Genomic DNA, 19,779 nt, shown 5'->3' on the forward strand with positions numbered 1-19,779 from the left:
GACGAGGATAAGCTGATGCCTGGCAATCAGCCTACACCCTGTTTGACGATTTGAGTTACATGACGATCGGCCTTTGAAAACCCTCGAATTGGGATGTCGTTACAGCAATTGGGGTAGCTAGGTAGATCGCTCAATTGGGCAGGGCCACTTAGTGGTACATTTTGGGCAGATTAGGTTGGATTGGGCTGTAACTTGAAGACCTTTTGATCTTGGCTGGTGATGGAGAAAACCCTTCTTCCCGTTTTGCACATGGAGAGATTACCATTGAAATGAGACGTTGTCGCATAGATAAACTTCGGCAAAGAACATGGCCGAAACTTGAAGAAAGAGATGGGTTTCACGTTATTGTGATCAGACACACACTTCCGGATGCCTTAACTTGGCTTGTGATTCCAGGCTAAGCATGGGAGCCTCGTCTCGTCACCATATTGTCGGAACCTCAGGCGAAGCGAATGAGGAGAAATGAGAGATATCATAATAGTACACACCCTAACTGTGCCCTTCCCACGGAACCGGAACCAAGACTTTCCAGTCACAGGGTGTACATACAGCGGCGTCTCCGGTGTCACAATGCAATACTACGATAACAATTGCTACTATGTACCAGCTATGTGTGATAAACAGTCACATCACTAAGTCAGTTTGGAAGTTGGATATGACCATCTCGCAAACTAGCAGTCATTTGTTTAGTAGTCTGGCGCATTACTGAGGCCAAAACAACGTTGCAGTGCTTGCAATGCCGCCCACGTGGTTTTATGTATGTGTGTACAATACCCTTGTCTGCTGTCAAAATGTTGTTAGTGGGACGTTTTTTGCGGGACGGTTGGTTCGTCATTTGGTTCGTGCGGTGAAACTGTGTCTCAAGTCCAACGGTGACTCGACGAATGCGTCGAACATGATCTTCATTGAATATCGCCGTACAGGGACATCTTGTAGCAGATCATGGATACCATACACTGGAACGTCGACGTCGAATATCTACACCACGAGCGTCACACGACACACAACTATCTGACTTATTTCCCAAGGCTGCGTTACATAGGCTATCTCGGCCTTTTAATCTCAACTAATTAACAAGGTTCAACCTTCTTATGCTTTACGATTTGCTTTCTTGTTGTGGCTAGTTTGATGAGGCTCAGACTTGGACATGGCTTTTAGTTAGAAGACAGCACGATGCTACGGATAATCAATGTTTCATGTTCCATTAACACTATTCGACCCATAGACCCGGTGTAGCCGAAACTCTCTTTGACGACAATGTAATTAGAGCCGCTGACATGACGCATGAACACTGTATGTATACAGAGGCACGTTGGTCTCGTGGCAGGCTTTGCAGGCATGATGCAGGGCAGAAAATAGTATACGTGGATCTTATTATAACTAGGCGAGATGATCTGGGTTCAGGTGAGACGGCAGATGCTGGAATCTTTGAGTCATGAGTCGTGGCTATATTGATATGATGACAATGACGACGACAACCATGATGGTACAAGTCGTGCCTCGGATCGAGGTACAACCCGAAGGTAGAGTGTTGATGCGGTTCACAAAGAAGTATGAACAGAATGGCCTCCGTAATCACACGAGGAACGTATGTGGTCATTAGAATTCTATCCCTGAACTAGTCTCATCATGTCATTAGACCACTCGGCTACCTGCACTACCGTTCAATCATAACACGAACGTCACCAACTGCTGCTCTCGCCATTTTCTTGAGCAGGGTTCTCTCATCTGCCTCCCTGTACCGCTCCCATGAGTCCAAGCCCTCCTTGGCCTGAATACTCAACGTCTCGTATCCCTGACGAATGACCTCTGTGACCTCCTGCGTCGTCAAAAGACTGGGCTTGCGACGGCTGGCACCGCCCTCAGAGAGCATCTGGTTGTAGTGCGCGCTGACGTTGATGAGAGTGTCGATGGAGTTGCTGTGGCGGTTAGCCAAGCGGTAGTTCTCCTTGAACTTTGTAAGCACCTCGCCTGACTCAACGACCTTGTAGAAAAGGTCGTCGTAGTCAGCGGGCGTAGGGAGGAAGGCCTCGCCGGCGGAGAGGGACAGAGCGATGAGGTTGACGACGTGGTCGAGGAGGGTGTCGATGTGCGGTAGGTCCTTGAGGTCGGCGGTATATGTGGCGAGGAAGCGGACAATAGAGAGCAGGGAGCGGAAGAACTCAGGCCAGTGATACTCCAAGCGTGTACGTGTGCGAGAGAGATACGAGATGATGCGAAGCATGATACCGAAGCAGAGTGTGTAAAGGCTGACATCAAGACGACGTCGGAGATTATGGTTCACGGCATCGATCATGGTGTCGAGGAGAGAGATGGCGAGAACTCGCTCGCCTTTGATAAGGGGAAGGTAAGGTTGACGTTGACGACATAGACGGACTGCTACGCGGGAATCGTCGCTACAGATACGTTTGCAAATCGCAGGGTCTTCAATAAGGAGGCGGAATACCATGAGGTTGAGATGGGCGTAGTAGGTAGCTCTAGGTGAGAGGTAGGCGTGCTGAAGAAGGTATGAGCTAAGAGAGAGGTAGCTGGCGATAGGCTGCTCAGCACCTGGTTCTGCTGCCATTGTGACCAGGTTGAAGCAAAAGAGCTTGTTAGCATGAGTGAAATCGTATGTGGCTAGTAGAACAGCAGCTTCTTCCTCAGGCCTAGCATAGGTTAGTTGAGTTGCGGTATAAGCCGAGATGATGAGACTTACAGCTGCGTGAAGAGAGCTTTAGCGGTCTCAACATCGTATACTGGATTGTTCACAGGCTTTGGTCCAGGTGCGATTGCACCGAGTCCGATCATGTTCAGGGTAGCGCTGAAGGTCCAGCCTTCTGGAAGATCATCCTGGATGGTGATGTACCGAGATCGAACTGTTGAACAAGCTTGTCCCACGGCACCAACTATCTTTTGAATGACAGCCTCGTTGACAAAGTCGTTCAGTCGTTGTTGGTAAGGATTCTGGAACTCGAATTTGTTGTAATTGGCCAACAGGCCGACTAATGTGAACGGTTGGAGTACTTTGTCCGGCGTGTCTGAGTCTTGGATGAACTTGAATGTTGTTAGTTTGGGACATGTCGTCTTGCGGTATGCTGCCGTACCTTCATAACTGCAGGGAAGAGATCTCTTTGGATGAGGTATGTCAATAGTGTTGTTTGGTATGCTCCAGCTGTAACCGCCAACAGTACTTCGACTGCTTTGTAGCGAACGTCCACTACACCAGGGTCAGCTGTGTCACCGTATTGTAAGATGCTGAGTTCTTACAGTCCTTGCTGTTCCTTATTATAGCCTCCAAAGCACTGACGAACTCGGTAAAGACGGAATCGATATGGTCGAGTCCTGCGAGCAGTACCATGATGTCGGAACTAGGTTGAGGGTACCTCTTGGAGAGGAGGCATGATAGAAACACACTGAGTGTCTAGCAGGTGTCAGGACCAATATATGTGTTGCAATCGGTTGATATGTTACTCACGTCCAACGCGTGAAGCTGCGCAAGGCTATGCGCGCCCTTGACAGTAGCTACAGCTCTCGCAAAGAGCTCCTGCGTGCGAACATCGAGGGACAATACATGGCTCGGACTCAGGTCGTTGAGGATACGTTTCAGGGCAGCACGATCGGGTCTGAGGAGAAAAAACTCGGTCCAGAAGCCGTCGGTCTTCTCTTCGTCATCGTAGTCATCCTAATTCGGAACAAGGGCGGATCAGTCGAGGGGCGGGCGCATAGTTGGAGGTTGTACGGATATCTACCTAAAGGAAGCTAATTTAGTTCATGATGAGGCGAGGAGCTGGACAGAGGTGGCTTACCTTGAAGAGAGAATCATACAGTTGTATGACCTTCGGGGTAAAGACCTCGGGCTGAGGCTGACGAGTGAGCGGTGACGCTTCCATGGGATGGGAGCTGAATGTTACGAGCTGCGATAGTTTGAGAGGAGACCGAGTTGCGATAGAGAACTGGGCCATGTTCGCTTTTATCACGTGCGCGCTGTAGGTTAACAAGAAGTTGGAGGTGTAGTTTCTATTGATATCCCGAAACTGTAAACAATAGAGCAATTCAACACCGAAAGTGGTTATTATAACTTGAATTATTCTTTGTTCTCAATTGAAAAAGGTGTAAAGTCTTTTTGAGACGATGAAATTGTTTCCCCCAATAAAGGTCTCACAATGCATTCCAGGGACAAGTGTTCGTTACGAGACTGTGGCTTGCGTAATCGCTGTTTTACGAAGTACTTTAATTACGAGTGTCGTATTACGATGAGCATTGATTGAAACTTGAGGTTGCATCCTACAGTTATTTTCTAAACTTCCAAAGGTTTGCGACATGTCAAAGAGAGGCTATCTTGGTGGTATGTCTCCAGGGTGGCCAACACTTATACAAGACGCATGGCGTTTAAGTTGGTCCACCACAATGTTTTGAACAAACATTTTATTTCTACTGAAAAATCATCAGTTGTTTTACTGATAGAGAGAGGGGAGATCATATGTGTCAGGCTTAGGGTTATGGTTGATATACTCTGATGACAGACTCAGTGTAAGTAATGGGTGAGCTGTGTACGAAGAAACTATCAACCCAGAAGCAGTTTAATTCTTTCGATTACTACCAACCATACGGCTGTGAGATAATACTACATAAGAAACTGCCCATTTTTAATTCAAAACTCATGCTTGCCCGCCAAAAAAGAAAGAAACTATAAAGCCACTGGTTGAAGTGGAATATTGCATCTACATAAACCACCAACATCGACCCCAAGGTGCTACATGGACTTGTCTGGAAAGAGCCATCAAGTGACAGTACATCATGGCATATCAGACCCTTGATTCATGTTTGAAACAGTGTTAAAGCCCGCTTCTAAAGATACTGGCCTCTCACATCATTGGTAAACTCGAGCGACAGTGCCGTGTGCGTTGTGATGGGGCATAAAGACGAAACAGATTAAAGACGGCCCAAGTAAGAAGTGACGACCAAAATTTCCCTTTATTGACTTAATCTAAAGAGAGTATCAGGAACTTGTAGCCAGAATCGAAATTGATTAGAGAGATATTTCGCAAGTGTCATGTTGGATAAACGTTTTGAAGCACATAGAGAGCAACCATGGCACCCCTCAGAATACGCATGCGATAGTAAACAGAAATAACAGGAAGACTACTCCAATACTAACAGTGAGCCAAAGATCTTGTTGGAGAGTCTCGATGCTGAGAAACACAAGAGTGTAATTTTGAGTGCTCGTCTGAGCGTGTCGTAATGTGTTGCTTTTGTTCTTAGATAACCAAAAGGTAGTTTTTCTATTACCTGCTGAAGTAAGTAGAATTTTGAGCTCTGTCTTCCTCTTAGCAGATTGATAGGCACAGAAACTAGGTTTCAGGTACAATATTGCAAGACAGCAGCCTTTGGGACATTGGTTGGTGGAAGAGGGATCCCAACACTTGAGACCATTGAAAGTAACTCGGACCTGACCTGATGCCAAAGTGAAATTAAATATTGCTGCATCAAAGAACTACTAAATCACTTCTCAACTGCAATCAGGCTTCCTTCAAATATCAGGGCCACAACTCATTCGAACACATTGTCATACTGCTCAAGCCCGAGTCTTTCTTTGCCATGGTACTTACTAAGCCTCAGGGATCCTTTCATGTCGTTCCAGTCAATTGGGAGAAATCCCAGGAAGGAGAGAGAGCTGGTCGAAGCATTGCAGCATATACGGGAGATACCAGAATAGCTTTCGGCATGGGAGTTCTACCAGAGTGTAACTCGACAACAACACATACGTTTCTCCTCGGAGATGGGTGAAAACACACTTGCCAATCTACTACAGCCAGCTAATCATATTACAAGTGGATTTTCAATTAGTGAAGACAATTTGCCAACACTCGACAGTGCCCTCCCCTCATCCGCTTCCTGCCTCGGCAAGTCACTACCAATGCCTCAACACCACACACAACCACTATACGATACACAACCACGACAAAAAAGATTCAACGAGCAAAAGAAGATGTCGGACGTCGAGCCCGATTTGATGCGTAATCTGGGAATCGAACCCAGGGCTCCCCGATGATTGCTGAATGGCAACGGAGAATTTTACCACTAAACCAATTACGCTGGTTCTTGTTGTTGAAGATTCTGACGATAATTGGAACTTGAGAACCGTACGACCAGTTAGGGACTCTCATGTCAATGAAGCATCTCTGAAGGACAATGTACTATTGAGACCCTTGGAGTGTTTGGGTCTCGGGCAATGGTTGATAACACGGCGATGCCTATGGATCAATTACAACACAGCAGGAAACTTGGTTACATTGATAGTCTTTAAGAAAGCAAAGACTCATCTCGGGAGGCATCTCACAACAAGCGCAGCTTTTGTTTTCGAAGGCGCCTATCGGAGTTTTCTAGGCATAAGAGACGAAACTGGCAGGTAAGTTTATGCTATTTGACCAAACTCTTAGTCTACGTGGTCCATTTTTTATCATAAAAGTTAGGGATCCATCCTGGGCTGATACAGTTTTCAATGCATTGTCGTTTGGTAAATTGTGAAAAGTGCGATAGACGGATATTTTGATAGCAAGTAGTAGAATCCTTTTACTTTGGACTTCCGAGGAGGCAAGCCATTGCTGAGATATTGCACAGCAACATCCTCAAAGGCACTCTGGCTGCTATACTCCTGTGAGCGCCTTGTCGTCATGACTACCCCGTAATCCGGTATCGATTTTCAGATTCGTCGACAACTGAAGATCCGTCTTCATCGTGTTAATCCCGTACATTTCTGGCGAGTTTCGCCAATTTTGGTGGTTAAGCATGTAGCCATGGATCTTGAGGATCGCTGCACCGGTTACATCAGTCCATTCATCTCCTTCGACGGATACTGCGTCCATACACATCTTGGACATCCAGGTCTTGTTTCATCGCATTTTATTTATTCGAGACGAGTCAGTCTTGCTGATAGCTCTCGGGTTAGTGTACTTGTTTAGCTCTCTGTCGCTGCGTCTATCACTCTCGTCTTCTTCATCAGTAGGGACAGGAGATGGTCTCGCTTGACTTGCTGTATGTCGTTCTCGGTGACCCCTATATTCTTTCTAATGCGACTAAGGATCTAGTAAATATATGGTTAAATATGTATTAGAGTACTTGAAGTCTCTCGAATTATATATCCTCCAGCAAGTATTAATGATTCATGTCAAGAATAGACACAATTATGTATTTAAAAATATGAAACATGGTTGCATAGATGACTCCGGAATGGTAGAAGAGCAGTCTTTCGAGCGATGAACTCTGCAAATAAGTCACCAAGCAAAGGCCAAATTTGCAGCGTCTGTTTGCAACACTTGACATGACATCTGTAATTACTCTTCACATCCCTATAGATGCCGTTGTATAAAAGCAACAACTGCCAGCTTATCAAGGACAAAATCCACGATGTCTATCTCACAATAGTATCACACTCCACAAAACTTATGATACACTTACAACCCATAGTTTCTATTAGATCACGACATCATCCCAGCAGCCCTACAAACGGGCCCTCCGTCTCCAGAATGATCATCCTCTAGGGATAAACAAGCCGCATTAGAGAAAAGCAAAGGCCCACGAGTTTGAATCAGATCGCAAGACGTAAAATGGTTCGATTAGAGGTGGAAAGCGTCGGCATAGACGGGTTGCGCCGGCTGAAAGCAGGGGATGTTCAAACCGTTGAGTAATAACTAGCTGAAAAGAAAAGGTCCCTCTATTAGATCTCGTAATTTACAGATTCGAAAGTCTGGGGAAGTGGATGATAGTTTAAATCTTGTATCGGTATTGCTTTTCCTTGGCGAGATTTGTATAAAAGAATGTATCTGGTGTTTTGAAGTATATCCAGATGGTCAACTTTGGTGAGGAGTTCCAGAAGAATGAGAGAACTTCAGCCACACTTACGGTTGGGGTCAGTCAGTTGGAGACAAACGCCGAGAATTTAGTTACCTAGGCAAGGCAAAGTCTTGTGTACCGTACAATTGCCATATGAAGGCATGGCATGTGAGCAGAACATCTCACGCCATACAAACCTCGGGACTTGGCCGCGCAATTAAAGCCTCACCGTGTCAAAGCTTCTGAAACCCAGTCGAGACTTCGTAAATGCAATGCAGTTGAAATCAAGAGAACCGGGGAAGCGATCGAGAATTACCCAAGAGGAAGGTGTAGACACTTCTCCTTTTCTTTTCATTCTTCACTCCCTCTCTCTGCATTCTCCGCATGTCTCCAAAAATGATAACGTCCTACCCCCCTGCTTCCCCGCACAAATCTCCAATTTCCATCATGTAAAAAATACGTACGAGTAATTCCTCTCAATGGCCTACCACGGAATAAACTTATCCTCTCTTTCCCAGGACCCGTATCTTTATTATCCAGGTTTGATAGTTTATCGTGTGGAACTCCTGAGTCTAGACTGTTTCTGGGGTGCATGCTCCGGAGCACAAGTACTGTAACTTGAGTGACTTTTGGACAGTCTTGGCTGGAGGAGACACGCCGTCGTGTCTTCCTTCTGCTCTGGCGCGAGTTGGAGAAACAAGGCACAGCCGCAATGGTATCATGATTCCACTTCTACCGTCTTTCTCTCTCGTAATAGACACACAAAGACGCGTACACTGATGAGTCTGGATAGACAGTATCCGTGTTGAGTGGACTCTCCTGCTTTACCCCAGATATCCGCGGTTGCCGATCCTGCCTTACTCTCTCTCATGTCGAATCTGGCTTTGTACGTAAAAAGATCCGCTTCAGCCTGGAGAGCGTAATAAGAACCCCATACTCTACCATTGGCTCCTGGAACGAAGCAGTAAAGTCTAAACAGAAGACTCACGTTCCTCTGTGAACACTGGGCCCGGCCGAGGTTACATGTAGGCTGGCAATTAACCTTCTTTTGACTCAACACCATATTACATTGTCTCAGTGTTGGCTTTCCTGTCTTATATGTATATTCTCTTCAGCTCGAATTTATAGCTCCGGCAGTAATAAAACCTAGCGACTCCTATCATCAATATTTGTCCAATCTCCTAAACTCCACCATGAACCTGAATTGACTTGTAGGGCGCACCTGAAGGGCGTGATCATCTCCACAAATGACAAATTCAAGTCGTTGCAGGGCGCGGTTGACTACATGTCAAAATGTTCTCAAGACTAGATAAAAAGGCTTTCAAGGACGTTACTACACGCTTGCAACTATTTTCATTGTCTGTCTCAGCTCCATCACCGAAAGTTACGAAAGAAAACATCGGCTGCACGTAATCCCAATCGAATCACTAAGGACCAGGGTGCTCGCTTACTCAACCAAATCATCACTCAAAAACATGACACGATTCACGACAAAAAGGCTACTTAGGATATGCACAATATATACTATTGTCATGTTGTACTATAAAAGATATACAAGAGCGGATGTACAATATGCCATATTCCAACTCAAACACAAACTAAAAGAACAGGCCTCAACAAGAAATCATATGTTTACATGATCTTGTTGAGGAAACGTCGCCAAGCGGGCCAAGTAGCGATCTTGGCACGGTGAGCGTTGATCTCATCCCAATTGTGCTCACGTCGGCCAGTGTCGACATCGATCTTGTCGATCGAGATCCATCCCTCGCGCTTCCAGAGGTATCCAACAGCCCAGAAGGCCAGAACAACAGGGAAAGCAAGGTAAGAGATGAAGAAGCCCTCGACAGTTCCCATACCATCGGAACCAGGAGGGGCAACAATGGCAATATAGAACTGAGCGATGAGGACGAGAATGATCAGACCGAGACTGAAATAGGAGCCAGCGACACCAAAGGCAGCCCTGAAAGGAATCTCGTCCAAAGTGTGACCCTGTCGGGCCCAAGCCTTACGGAACCGAATGTGGGCAACGCAGATGGAGCCCCAAGTGAAGAGGGTTGAAAGACCAGAAAGAGCAAGGAGCCAGTCAAAGATCTCTCCACCCTTGGGGTCGAGGTTCACAAAGGCGATGAAACCCATGAGGATGTGGACGCAGACGGAGATAAGGGGACGACCACCACGGTCAATGTAGGAGAAAATCTTGGGAGCATATCCGTTCTGAGCCATGGCAGTCAGGGTACGGGAACCACCATAAACACACGACACACCGAGAGACAGAACCGACACGAGAATGATGACGTTCATGAAGTGGTTGAGACCGTTGAGACCAGCGTACTCGCCAACAAGGACAAAAGGTGAAGCCTTGGCGTTAGCGTAACCGGAAATGTTAAGTCGCTCATCGGTGGACTTGATGAGGAGACCGATGAAGGTAAGACCGAGAACGTAGAAGAGGGTAATACGCCAGAAAACCTGCTTGATGGCACCGGGGAGGGCCTTGGTAGGGTTCTCAGACTCGGCAGCGGCAAGGCCAACCAACTCAGTACCAGCAAAGGAGAAAGCGGCAGTAACGAAGACTGAACAGAACCCCTTGAAGCCGTTCTTGAAAGCACCGGGGTCCTCGTTCCAAAGCCTACCACCCCAGTATTCATTGTAGCGGCCGTTGTCGGGACCACCACCACAAACGAGAACAACACAAATGAACATGAAGGCGACAGTAGCTCCAAGCTTCAGGCAGGACGACCAAAACTCTTCCTCAGCATAACCAATACCACCGAAGATGTTGATGATGATGATGGCAACGAGGAAGATGGCAATGAAGATTCCGGCTGAAAGGTCTTCATTCCAATATTTGATACAGACAGCGCAGACGGTCAATTCGAGTGGCAGAACGGTAGCCCATTGTGCGACATAGTTCCAACCCATGGCGAAACCCCAAGAGGGATCGATGAAGCGAGACGAGTAGATGTAGAAACCACCGTTCACGGGGTACATGACGGCAAGTTCACCAAGAGCGAAGACTAAAAATCACACCACGTTAGTATCGTTCCCATATACCCAGTCAGGATGATATTAACATACCGACGTTAAAGATCATAGCACCGATCAGAAGGAAATCAATAAGAACAGAACCAGGACCCTACAACACACGATTAGCAACTTATGACGACGATTGAGAAGATATAGGATCGACCTACGCCATTGTAAAGAGCCTTTCCAGAGCCGACGAAGAAACCTGCACCGATGGAACCACCGATAGCAATCATTTGAAGATGGCGAGGCTTCATACGACGATCAAGTTCAACGTTGGTGGTGTCCCTGCGTCGCTGGAAAGACTCGAGGGTGAGACCATTTCGGGTCCAGTAGGACTCCTCCTTGAAGGCGAAGCCGCCGCCAGTCTGGACATCTCCAGACTGCTCAGTGACCGTGTTGCCCTTCTCCTGGCTGACATTAGTCGGGTTATCGCTGGAACTCTTTTCCATGTTGGATGTTCCCTTGCTGGGTAACTCTTGAAGAGTTGTAGGGATTAAAGAAGGATAAAGAAGGAGCGGTGATGATCGAAACCAAGGGCGAACGAGGAGGGGAACAACGGTTCTTAAGTATGAGTCCAGGAGGGGAGGACAGGAGTCAAAGAGGACTGGGGTCGCACTCGACTTGACGGGCTAGAGGCAAGAGGGCCGCCATTGCGGGAACAATTCGGTCAACTCGATCATTGTGAGGCCCCTAGTTTCCCGTTGTGTTGCCGATCAACAAGAAGCTGTCAAGCTTGGGGCAAGTAAGCGTGTGGATATCAACGAGGAACGAGAGGGCTTGGATGCCAAGAAGCGCGATACGGACGGAGGAACATGGATAATTGGGGTAGGTCCAAAGTCTGAGATGGCGGAGCGGAGTCTATCACGGACATGGGACTAGGACCAGGCGATGGACAGGAAGCAGGACGAGGAAGCCGATTCGACAGATTTAGTGCTGTCGATGTCGCGGTTGGTTATGCGCACCCCTTGCTTGTTTCGTGGGACCAAAGGTTGGACCCTCGAGAGCTACAATGAGATGAGCATTAGAAAGAGGTGAAGGGACTGGAGGACTTGCAGATACCTGTGCTTTCCGTGCCGTGTCTTTGGACAAAGCGTATGGATGAATTGCCTTGCATCACGCATGCATTGCATTCGCTACAGCCTGCGACCTTCCGGTTCCTGCTCAGCGGTCGGTCATTGAGAGGTTCAACGATCCCATCTCATTGGAACACGCGAAACATCTGCGACATTTCCAATGTGTAACAAGGGAAACTAGGTAACAACAAGCTCAAGCCCATTACAGGACGATCAACCTAATTGCAGGCAAAGTGGAGAATTTGGAGAGAGGACTCTAATCCTGGTCCAACGCTAATACTTACTCCACTCGAGGAAGGTACAGGTACCGATACATGGAAGAGGTACTTCCTTCCTTCCGTCATGGACTCGTTCATCATGGTTGCTCAAGGCAGGAACGCGCTTCTTTTCTCCTTCCATTTTCCCTCAGCCTACTCTGTACACACTTAGGCACTAAGGTTAATAACAGAGTTAATCCCATTTGGCTTTCTGTCTAGTCTTATTCGAGGAGGTCAATACCAACGAGACGGTCCTCGTACGAAAACATCAGCGCATTCACGGTATTCTCCTGCCCGTGCTTCCATTCATGCTACAATTCTTCAGTTGCCAAGCATTGGTTATCTCCCAGTAAGCAGAGACCCCGAAACATGCAACGACTCGTGCGCAAAAGGCGAACTTTTGTCGCTACTCCTACTCCTACTCCTACTCCCACATCCCACGCTCAAAGACTATTACTATGCTTGAGAATGGGGCCCCCATAAGGCAACCAACCAACACTAGGTGGTAAACGTTGCGGAGCAAAAGTCAGAGAAATTAGTCTTCAGTCAAGTCAGTGCCCGCATTGCCACATCGGTCAGATAGCATTCTGGCCACATCTCAGTGCTGATACCGAAACTGTGGCTCGATATCATACCAGGTTTTCAGGGACCTTGGCAATCTGTGTCGATGATACCACAACTGCAAGATTTCCCATCTTGTCTTGCGTATGTCGACCCACCAACTTTCTCGCCGTATCTGATTACAGCCTCCTTGAGGCACCAACAACATCATATTGCGCACCTGGTGTGGTTCCGAGGCGTTTCGTGGTGCCATTCATAGACTACTCGGAAATAGTCACCCGCGAATTTACGAGCCATCCTTTCACAGCATAGTACGGCATGGCGGCTCATTTGGCGCCTCGCACACCATCTTGCAGGTTGTGACAGGGGAAAAGACATGCCTAGAAAACAGCTTTCTTCTAGAAGAGTGGCGCACGGCAAAGGTGTGTGTTGCATTGCAATTTGGCTGTTCTTGGCGTATCAAACAAGCGCCAATTAATGAGGCCCAGCTGAATTCTTGAGTATGTTGGTCACAGCTTACGCACCCTATCTATTTTCGCCATGGTGCGACGGTTATCTTATGGGGAGGGACTGAGATAACAGAAAGGCCGAACGATTACAATCAAAGGCGAGCAACTGATTACGGTCCGCGTTAGTTTTTTTTTTTTGCCGCCGCGGCTATGGTTTTGTTCTAGAAAACTTCCATTAGAATTCGTGCCATTATATACGTTCAGTACAAAACGCTTCAATGTTGAGATGCTGAGATCCGCAGACGTTGAATCTCAACTACGGGGTAATACGTAACAGTTTGCTCTCGACTGCCATTACCCCGTGGGCGAATCGCCGACAATCTGGGGCACGTCTCCATACCTACAAATTGGCCCGTTCTTTGGGATCGAGCAACAGTCAATTGAGGAAATTCCCCAAACGTTTGTACGTAATACAATTCACTTCATCTTGGGACCCGTTATTTTGACATCGTGCAACAAGCAGGACAGGGCATGGCCCCAAGTTAATCGACGGGCTCGGACATGACCGACTAGGCCCCCTTGCAGCCCCCGCAAAGCCAGTTGAAGCGTTATCAATTGTTGCCCCTGACCTTGGAAGCACGGCACCGTCAGCCATATTCTACGGGCCGATGAGGAAGCCTAGGTCTCTAATGAATGGCCTGCGGCACATTCTTACCTGACTGGACAGTCTACTAAGGTTTCTGTTAAGCTTAGAGCAACGAGCCACACCAAAATAGAGTGAGAGAAGACAGGCCAAATTGAGGAATAATAACAGTGACAAGTCATTACTTGATTCACCAAGTATCATGAGATCCGAGTTACAACAAGAGTGGTGTTTTTTATCCCACCAAGAAGGTCACTGCAACCACCATCAAGATTCCGACGCAATGGATACGATGCAAGTCAGCCTTGGCCATTGTTCGAGAAGACGTCGATGCAGAAAAACAATTGTCACGGGATATATACAAACCCGATCTTCAATCCGAGTCTGGCACACGCTCATTCACAAAATACTCAATGCGGCAGTTGGACAACGGAACTTTCTGACCTTCCATTCTGGGGGCTATTCTGCGCTTCTGTCTTCCGATACGCCGCGCTTTGAGACCTTATCACTTGGCAGAGAGCAATAGAGGACTATTACTTGTCGAGACTGGGCCGTCGCATATAAAACCCCCCCGTTCCGCCAAGACTTTTGTCAAGAATGTTGACAACATGAATTTTATTAGTGCTTCGTTTCAGGAAACTCGAGAGACTCATCCTATTTTTTACCCCGGCCACTCGACCTCCAGTCTTTCCCGTCGATCTGGTTGCCCCCATCACTCGCCTCTTGTATCTGGCCTCATCGATCCCACAGCTTGCAGCTGTACCGTGCTGTACCTTTCAACGATGCTCGTGCCGAGTCTATGCATTGCATCGACATTCTGAGCTTATCTAAACGAGTCCTTTATCGTACGGGATCTTTATTCCAGGGTCTTTGATGGGTGTATTCAATTCATAACGGTCAGACGGCACGAGCCATAAGAGGGTCCATTCTTGTGGTTCATTACTGTTGACCTTGAGCATTGCGGGCGTAACAAGGTTCTTGAAAGTAGGGTCCAGTGTCATGGTAACCTCACATTGACAGTTTGCCCCGTTATGTTACCCATAGCTCGAGTGATGCTACAAATCGTCTCTGAGGCATTTGAGAATTGGTATCGGAGACAAGATTCTATGTTTCTACTGTTGATTGACTTATATCATTCTTTGCCTTCGAGAGACTCGTCACCTTGTCTACCGAATCTAGTGGCTTGGCCTCGGCACTTTGCAGGCCAAGACGGGATGTTGGTGCAAGAGAATCAAGATCAATTCTTGGTACTGCAGGGTAGGGATTTGATTTCAGCCACATCTGGATGCCCAGAACGCCGAGATATTTAGAAGGATGGAATGTTCTATTCGGACGCAATTTCGACTAGTCGTCAACTCTACTACAATGCTAACAACGGACTTTTAACTTTCAACAGTTGAGACTGCCCATCTTCGGCGCACTCTGAAATAAACACTACTTGATAACATGCTTACCATATTTAAGCAGCTGTATTCTGTCCCATCCTTATCCAAATGTACTTATAGTATATTGTGAAAGATAACTCTGAAACGTATATCCCGATATCAGTTCACAAGAAGCGACCAAAGACCTGCCAATCTTGACTGGTCGCTACTCTATCCAGTATTCATGAAATACCAACAGCATAGTACAACCAACGGAGGCAACGATATGCTAGAGATCATCCAAGTACGACCACCAGCAACCTTGTCTAGTCTGTGATACAAATCCCCAACAAGCCTCGAATTGACAGGATCTGACTCTCTAGCAAGTTTGGGTCAAGCCGAAATCAGGGTCATAATCTGGAGTAACCTAAGTAGACTTGTGGTAGTCAAGAACGTGGCTACAGTTGACGATGTTTCTGCAACTTTAGGTTTCTTTTCGCTTGTCTCTTATTTGAAACTGACATTAAACCATATGCTTTTAGCTCCAAAGGCTGCTGACGAGTCTATCTATCTCCCCTCAAGAGTGTTGAAACAACTTCTCATTAAGGCCTCGCCTCGACTCCTCTCGCCAAGGTTGATGTTGATGGACAATCTAGAATTGCTCTAATAATTACTTCTATGGTTGCTAATCTGCTGTCCTAAATTTAGTTGTCTGGGGAACATGACCTGGCGATTGTTGAGAATACCATTAGTTCATGGTAAAATTGATGGTTCGAATGCTCTGAACTGGTCGTTCTTTAGCAATGATCATCATTTCCTCCACCAATCCTCGTGTTCACGTCGCTCTTAAAGCACAGAACAATCAGGTACTCTCGGGGACTTATGTATGGAGATCAAATACTTGACCTCTGGTAATAGTCTGTTAATGTTGATATCCATCGTGCCGAATCTATTTTACAAGGCCTGGTAGCTGCGATACTTTGGGTACGGATGCATTTTATAGGTTTTGCTAAAGTACTCCCAAAATATTATGAACGTTTCTTTACCTCTTGGTCCAATTTGTTTCCCATGGGGCCCTCCCTCGGCCGACACCTCTGTAGAAATGCTTAGGTGGATTAGCCAGTTGCACTCGTATAATCCTGCCTGTCAACAATCTCAAGCCTTTCCAATGTCAATATTATACGTCTTTCCATGCATCTACGACGCCTCCATATCCTCTGCCGTTGGGGCTTCAGGCCATGGCCATGTCAAACTATCTATATCTAGGGAATTTGCAATATTGAGCAGTTGTTCTGCACTGAGCTCATAGCTCAACCCCAGCCCAAAATCATCACCTGAATCAAGGTTGAATGGATCGGCATATCCAGAAATAGTTGCTGCGGTTGTATCTATATCATCAGCTAGCCCTTCTCGTGGAGTGTCGTGACTCTGTGTTACGACCAAAGTTCTTGACTCGTTGTTAACAAGAAACTCTTGTAATAATCCTTCCAGCTGTTGTAGTTCGGACGCAACCATGGTAGCCACGGGGTTACCGCGAGAGCACATCTCGTCAAAGAGGGCGTAGGCACGTTGTGTCCATGGAGTATGATCTGGTAATAATGATGAGTCTATCGCAGCCGCCATGAGTAGTGCGATGGTAGCTGTAAAATTTGCATCATGATCGAAGCGCAAAAACGTTTCTTTCAGGCGTTAGTCTGAACAAGTCTTATCAGTGAGTGAACAACATACCCAATAGCCCCTGGTCAGACAGGCTCGAAAGAATTCTGAGAATCTGCTGAGCAGACTCGGTACACATTTGGACAAGACCCATGACGCTCTCGGATTGCAGCCAATGCATCAAAGCAACCTCTAAATGGCCTAGCCTGGAAAGAAGAAATGTATAAAGCAATGGTCGTGTGGTGAGAATAATGCACTTAACATGTCAGAATTGTCCGTCGAACAAGAGTGTAGAGGGAGAGCTCACTTGGTGCTGTAGAAGATGAAGGTGGGCTGATATTCGTGAGATGCCAGCCATTCCTTCGCTCGATTGAATCTCAAACGATTTATTCAACCGTTCAGTAACGACAGCAATACTCTTGAGCACTGATTGAGTGGCTTCTAGATACCGACTGTCGAGTTTTCCTTCGAGCCCATACACAGCTACACGCATATAATTAGCACATCTTCATATCTGGGTGAAATACACCTACTTTGGTCTATCTGGGCAAGCACCCTACAAAAGTCGACATGTATCTTGAGAGCCTCCAGCTTTTCTGGTTGTCCTGGAAAGGCAGGAAAACGCGCGCTTATGACATCGTCGGATATACTCAACGGGAGACCCATTAAAGAACCCATTTGTCGTTCGAGGGTGTAGATGGTCCAGAACATATGTCGGCATTTATCTATATAAGACTTGTCTAGAGCACTGGAATGCATCTCGGTGTGTATTCCGTGTTCTAAACCATGACGAAGAGCATTGCAGACCTAGTTCTGTCAGTGGCCATTATGCCTCTGTGTACTTGGACAGATCTTACCAGACGGTGTGCTTGTTGAATGTGATCGACAGAATGTAGGTAAATAGCAGCGCAACAAAGGACTTGCATCTCATCTATGATATCGCACTCGAAGAAGCTAAAGTCTGGCATAAGTTTCATAGCCTGTATGAATAAGTCGCCGCCAGGAGGACGTCTAGATTTGGCAGATTGAACCACAAACGCTTTTCCAAGTGCTACAACAATAAGATAATGAACAAACCAGAGAGGTTCGGCTCGCGAGTACTCTGTAGGATTATCATGGAAACGGTAGAATCGTTCCATAAAGTTGTCCTCGTCGAACAGAGTATATAGCCATCCACAGTGAAACTTGACTGAATTGATGAGATACAGAGCAAAATCCTTGGCTGGTAGCGCGGTCATGTCGAGTGCATCTCCTGGTGCCACCCTCCTTGTGCCATCCCATTTGAAGTCGAACAGTTTCCCCTCAAGCCCTGAGAAATGAAGGTTGTGGGTAGGCAATGCTGTTCCCTTGATGCGCTCATGTGTCATGGTCAAGACTCTTCTGTTGAAAGACCAGTTTGAAGATGTTCCCATGAAGAGAAGATGGCTTTTGATACCTGGGACAAAGTCGTAGGTATGGAAGGCCAGAGGATTTATCAGAGGAGCCTGGCCTTGGCTATTAGACTGATGAGTTTGTGTATGGGCTGATGCATACGGTGATATTGAACTTGGAACCTTGACAAGATCTGGAATGTCGTTGATTGCATCAGATACCCATATTGATTCACCTTATTTACCCAGTATAGGAACACGCATTATAAAAGGATCACATGTACTCACCTAGCTGTGGGCTTCTCGGTTGACCAGCTACATCTTGCTGGTTTGCCTTTCTCTCCAACAACGCGAGCCTTTCTTGAAGATTGTTGATATACCTGAAGGACTTGAGCTAGTCATCGTGAACTGTACTTGTTGTCAAACTCACCCTCTTGAAACAACTACTTTGCGAGATTCGTCGTCGAAACGACACGGCAACCCTCTTTTATCGCATTGTTGGCAGGGTTGACAACCCGAACATTTGATCTTTTGATCGCGACATCTTACACAACTAATCAGCCCTCGTTAGTGATGTTCAACTTGAGTGCCATCCAGTAATAACATACGCCTTGGGAGCACGCTTTCTGGCATTGTTTGGACGTGTAGAGCTAGAGCGCGTAGACATTGACATCAGTTCGAGAGATACGCTGTAGTTAAGTTGGATACCATTGATTGATAGTAAATTGTGTATCTTGTTGTGAATGAGTAACACGCCAGTAACTATCCGTGCCCAGTCTCAAGACGTGTCTAGCGAGCAAGTGTCCGCGCAAAGAGCGGGGTAGATTGGGGAAAGATAGGGATCCAAAGCCGAAGACAAAGGATAGAAGGGCTCTAACTAGATAGAAGGTGTGGGTATTGTTCTTGACTTTAGTTGATGGCGGAGAGTTTTGCATGTTTGATCGTCTACCCTGCCCGATTGCGTTAGAAAGTCTTGAGTTTGAAGCACCATCAAAAGTCCGTTTATTGCCAATAATAACACAACCTTCTTGATACGACATCAGAACAGACAATTTCAACAGAGATAGACATTGGCCTTTCAGCTTGATTAATGCAAGCCACATGCTACAACGTTGCAAAGAGGCATCTGCAAACCCCTCTCCCATTCTGTAGAAACAAACCATTTTGGATTCAGGTGCATTCATCAGACTGTACCAGTCGCAAAACCCATCATATTGGGCTCTTGGCCTCACCTAGGAAGCCACTCAGCAAGAGCAAATGCTGTAAAGCTCGAAATAGATACTTCATAGGTACTAGTGTTCTCGTTCCCGATTCTTCCGAGTTTGTGAATGCAACTGGTTGTGGATGGTCCAAGACTCTGGGCTAGTGCGGCTGAAGCTTATGACTCTTTGGTGGCTTGTAGTAAGCTGGCTGAATCTGGATGGAATATTCATGTGTGACAAACACGACCATTTGCCGGAATGAGAGGACTTTTCGCTATTTGTGGTAATTTCTGAGGCCCCAGCTGATTATTGTGTTATCGCTTTGTCACGTATAAGAGGAAAGCAATGCCCATACTGTTGCG

At 46.6% G+C, this 19,779-nt stretch overlaps 3 protein-coding genes across 3 annotated transcripts; all 3 read right to left on the minus strand.

Moving 5' to 3' along the window:
- Nucleotides 1-1,657: 1,657 nt before the first annotated feature.
- Nucleotides 1,658-3,944, minus strand: FSST1_012275 (ARMH3 family protein; the record flags this gene model as incomplete). Its single annotated transcript, XM_083235483.1, has 6 exons — nt 1,658-2,648; nt 2,699-3,036; nt 3,087-3,199; nt 3,250-3,403; nt 3,458-3,664; nt 3,789-3,944. 6 exons carry the CDS (start codon nt 3,942-3,944, stop codon nt 1,658-1,660), a joined length of 1,959 nt encoding a protein of 652 aa, XP_083081971.1.
- A 5,503-nt stretch (nt 3,945-9,447) lies between these two features.
- FSST1_012276 (amino acid permease/ SLC12A domain-containing protein) lies at nt 9,448-11,291 on the minus strand (the record flags this gene model as incomplete). The annotated part of the gene is made up of 3 exons (XM_083235484.1): nt 9,448-10,829; nt 10,891-10,948; nt 11,007-11,291. The coding sequence occupies 3 exons, from the start codon at nt 11,289-11,291 to the stop codon at nt 9,448-9,450; spliced, it is 1,725 nt and encodes a 574-aa protein (XP_083081972.1).
- Nucleotides 11,292-16,386: 5,095 nt separating this feature from the next.
- FSST1_012277 (uncharacterized protein) lies at nt 16,387-18,882 on the minus strand (the record flags this gene model as incomplete). The annotated part of the gene is made up of 8 exons (XM_083235485.1): nt 16,387-16,868; nt 16,918-17,101; nt 17,153-17,328; nt 17,379-17,652; nt 17,703-18,451; nt 18,504-18,595; nt 18,646-18,768; nt 18,824-18,882. 8 exons carry the CDS (start codon nt 18,880-18,882, stop codon nt 16,387-16,389), a joined length of 2,139 nt encoding a protein of 712 aa, XP_083081973.1.
- Nucleotides 18,883-19,779: the final 897 nt, after the last annotated feature.

Source organism: Fusarium sambucinum, chromosome III (assembly GCF_050947815.1).
Source record: "Fusarium sambucinum isolate potato_lamoka chromosome III, whole genome shotgun sequence".
Classification (NCBI taxonomy): Eukaryota; Fungi; Ascomycota; class Sordariomycetes; order Hypocreales; family Nectriaceae; genus Fusarium; species Fusarium sambucinum.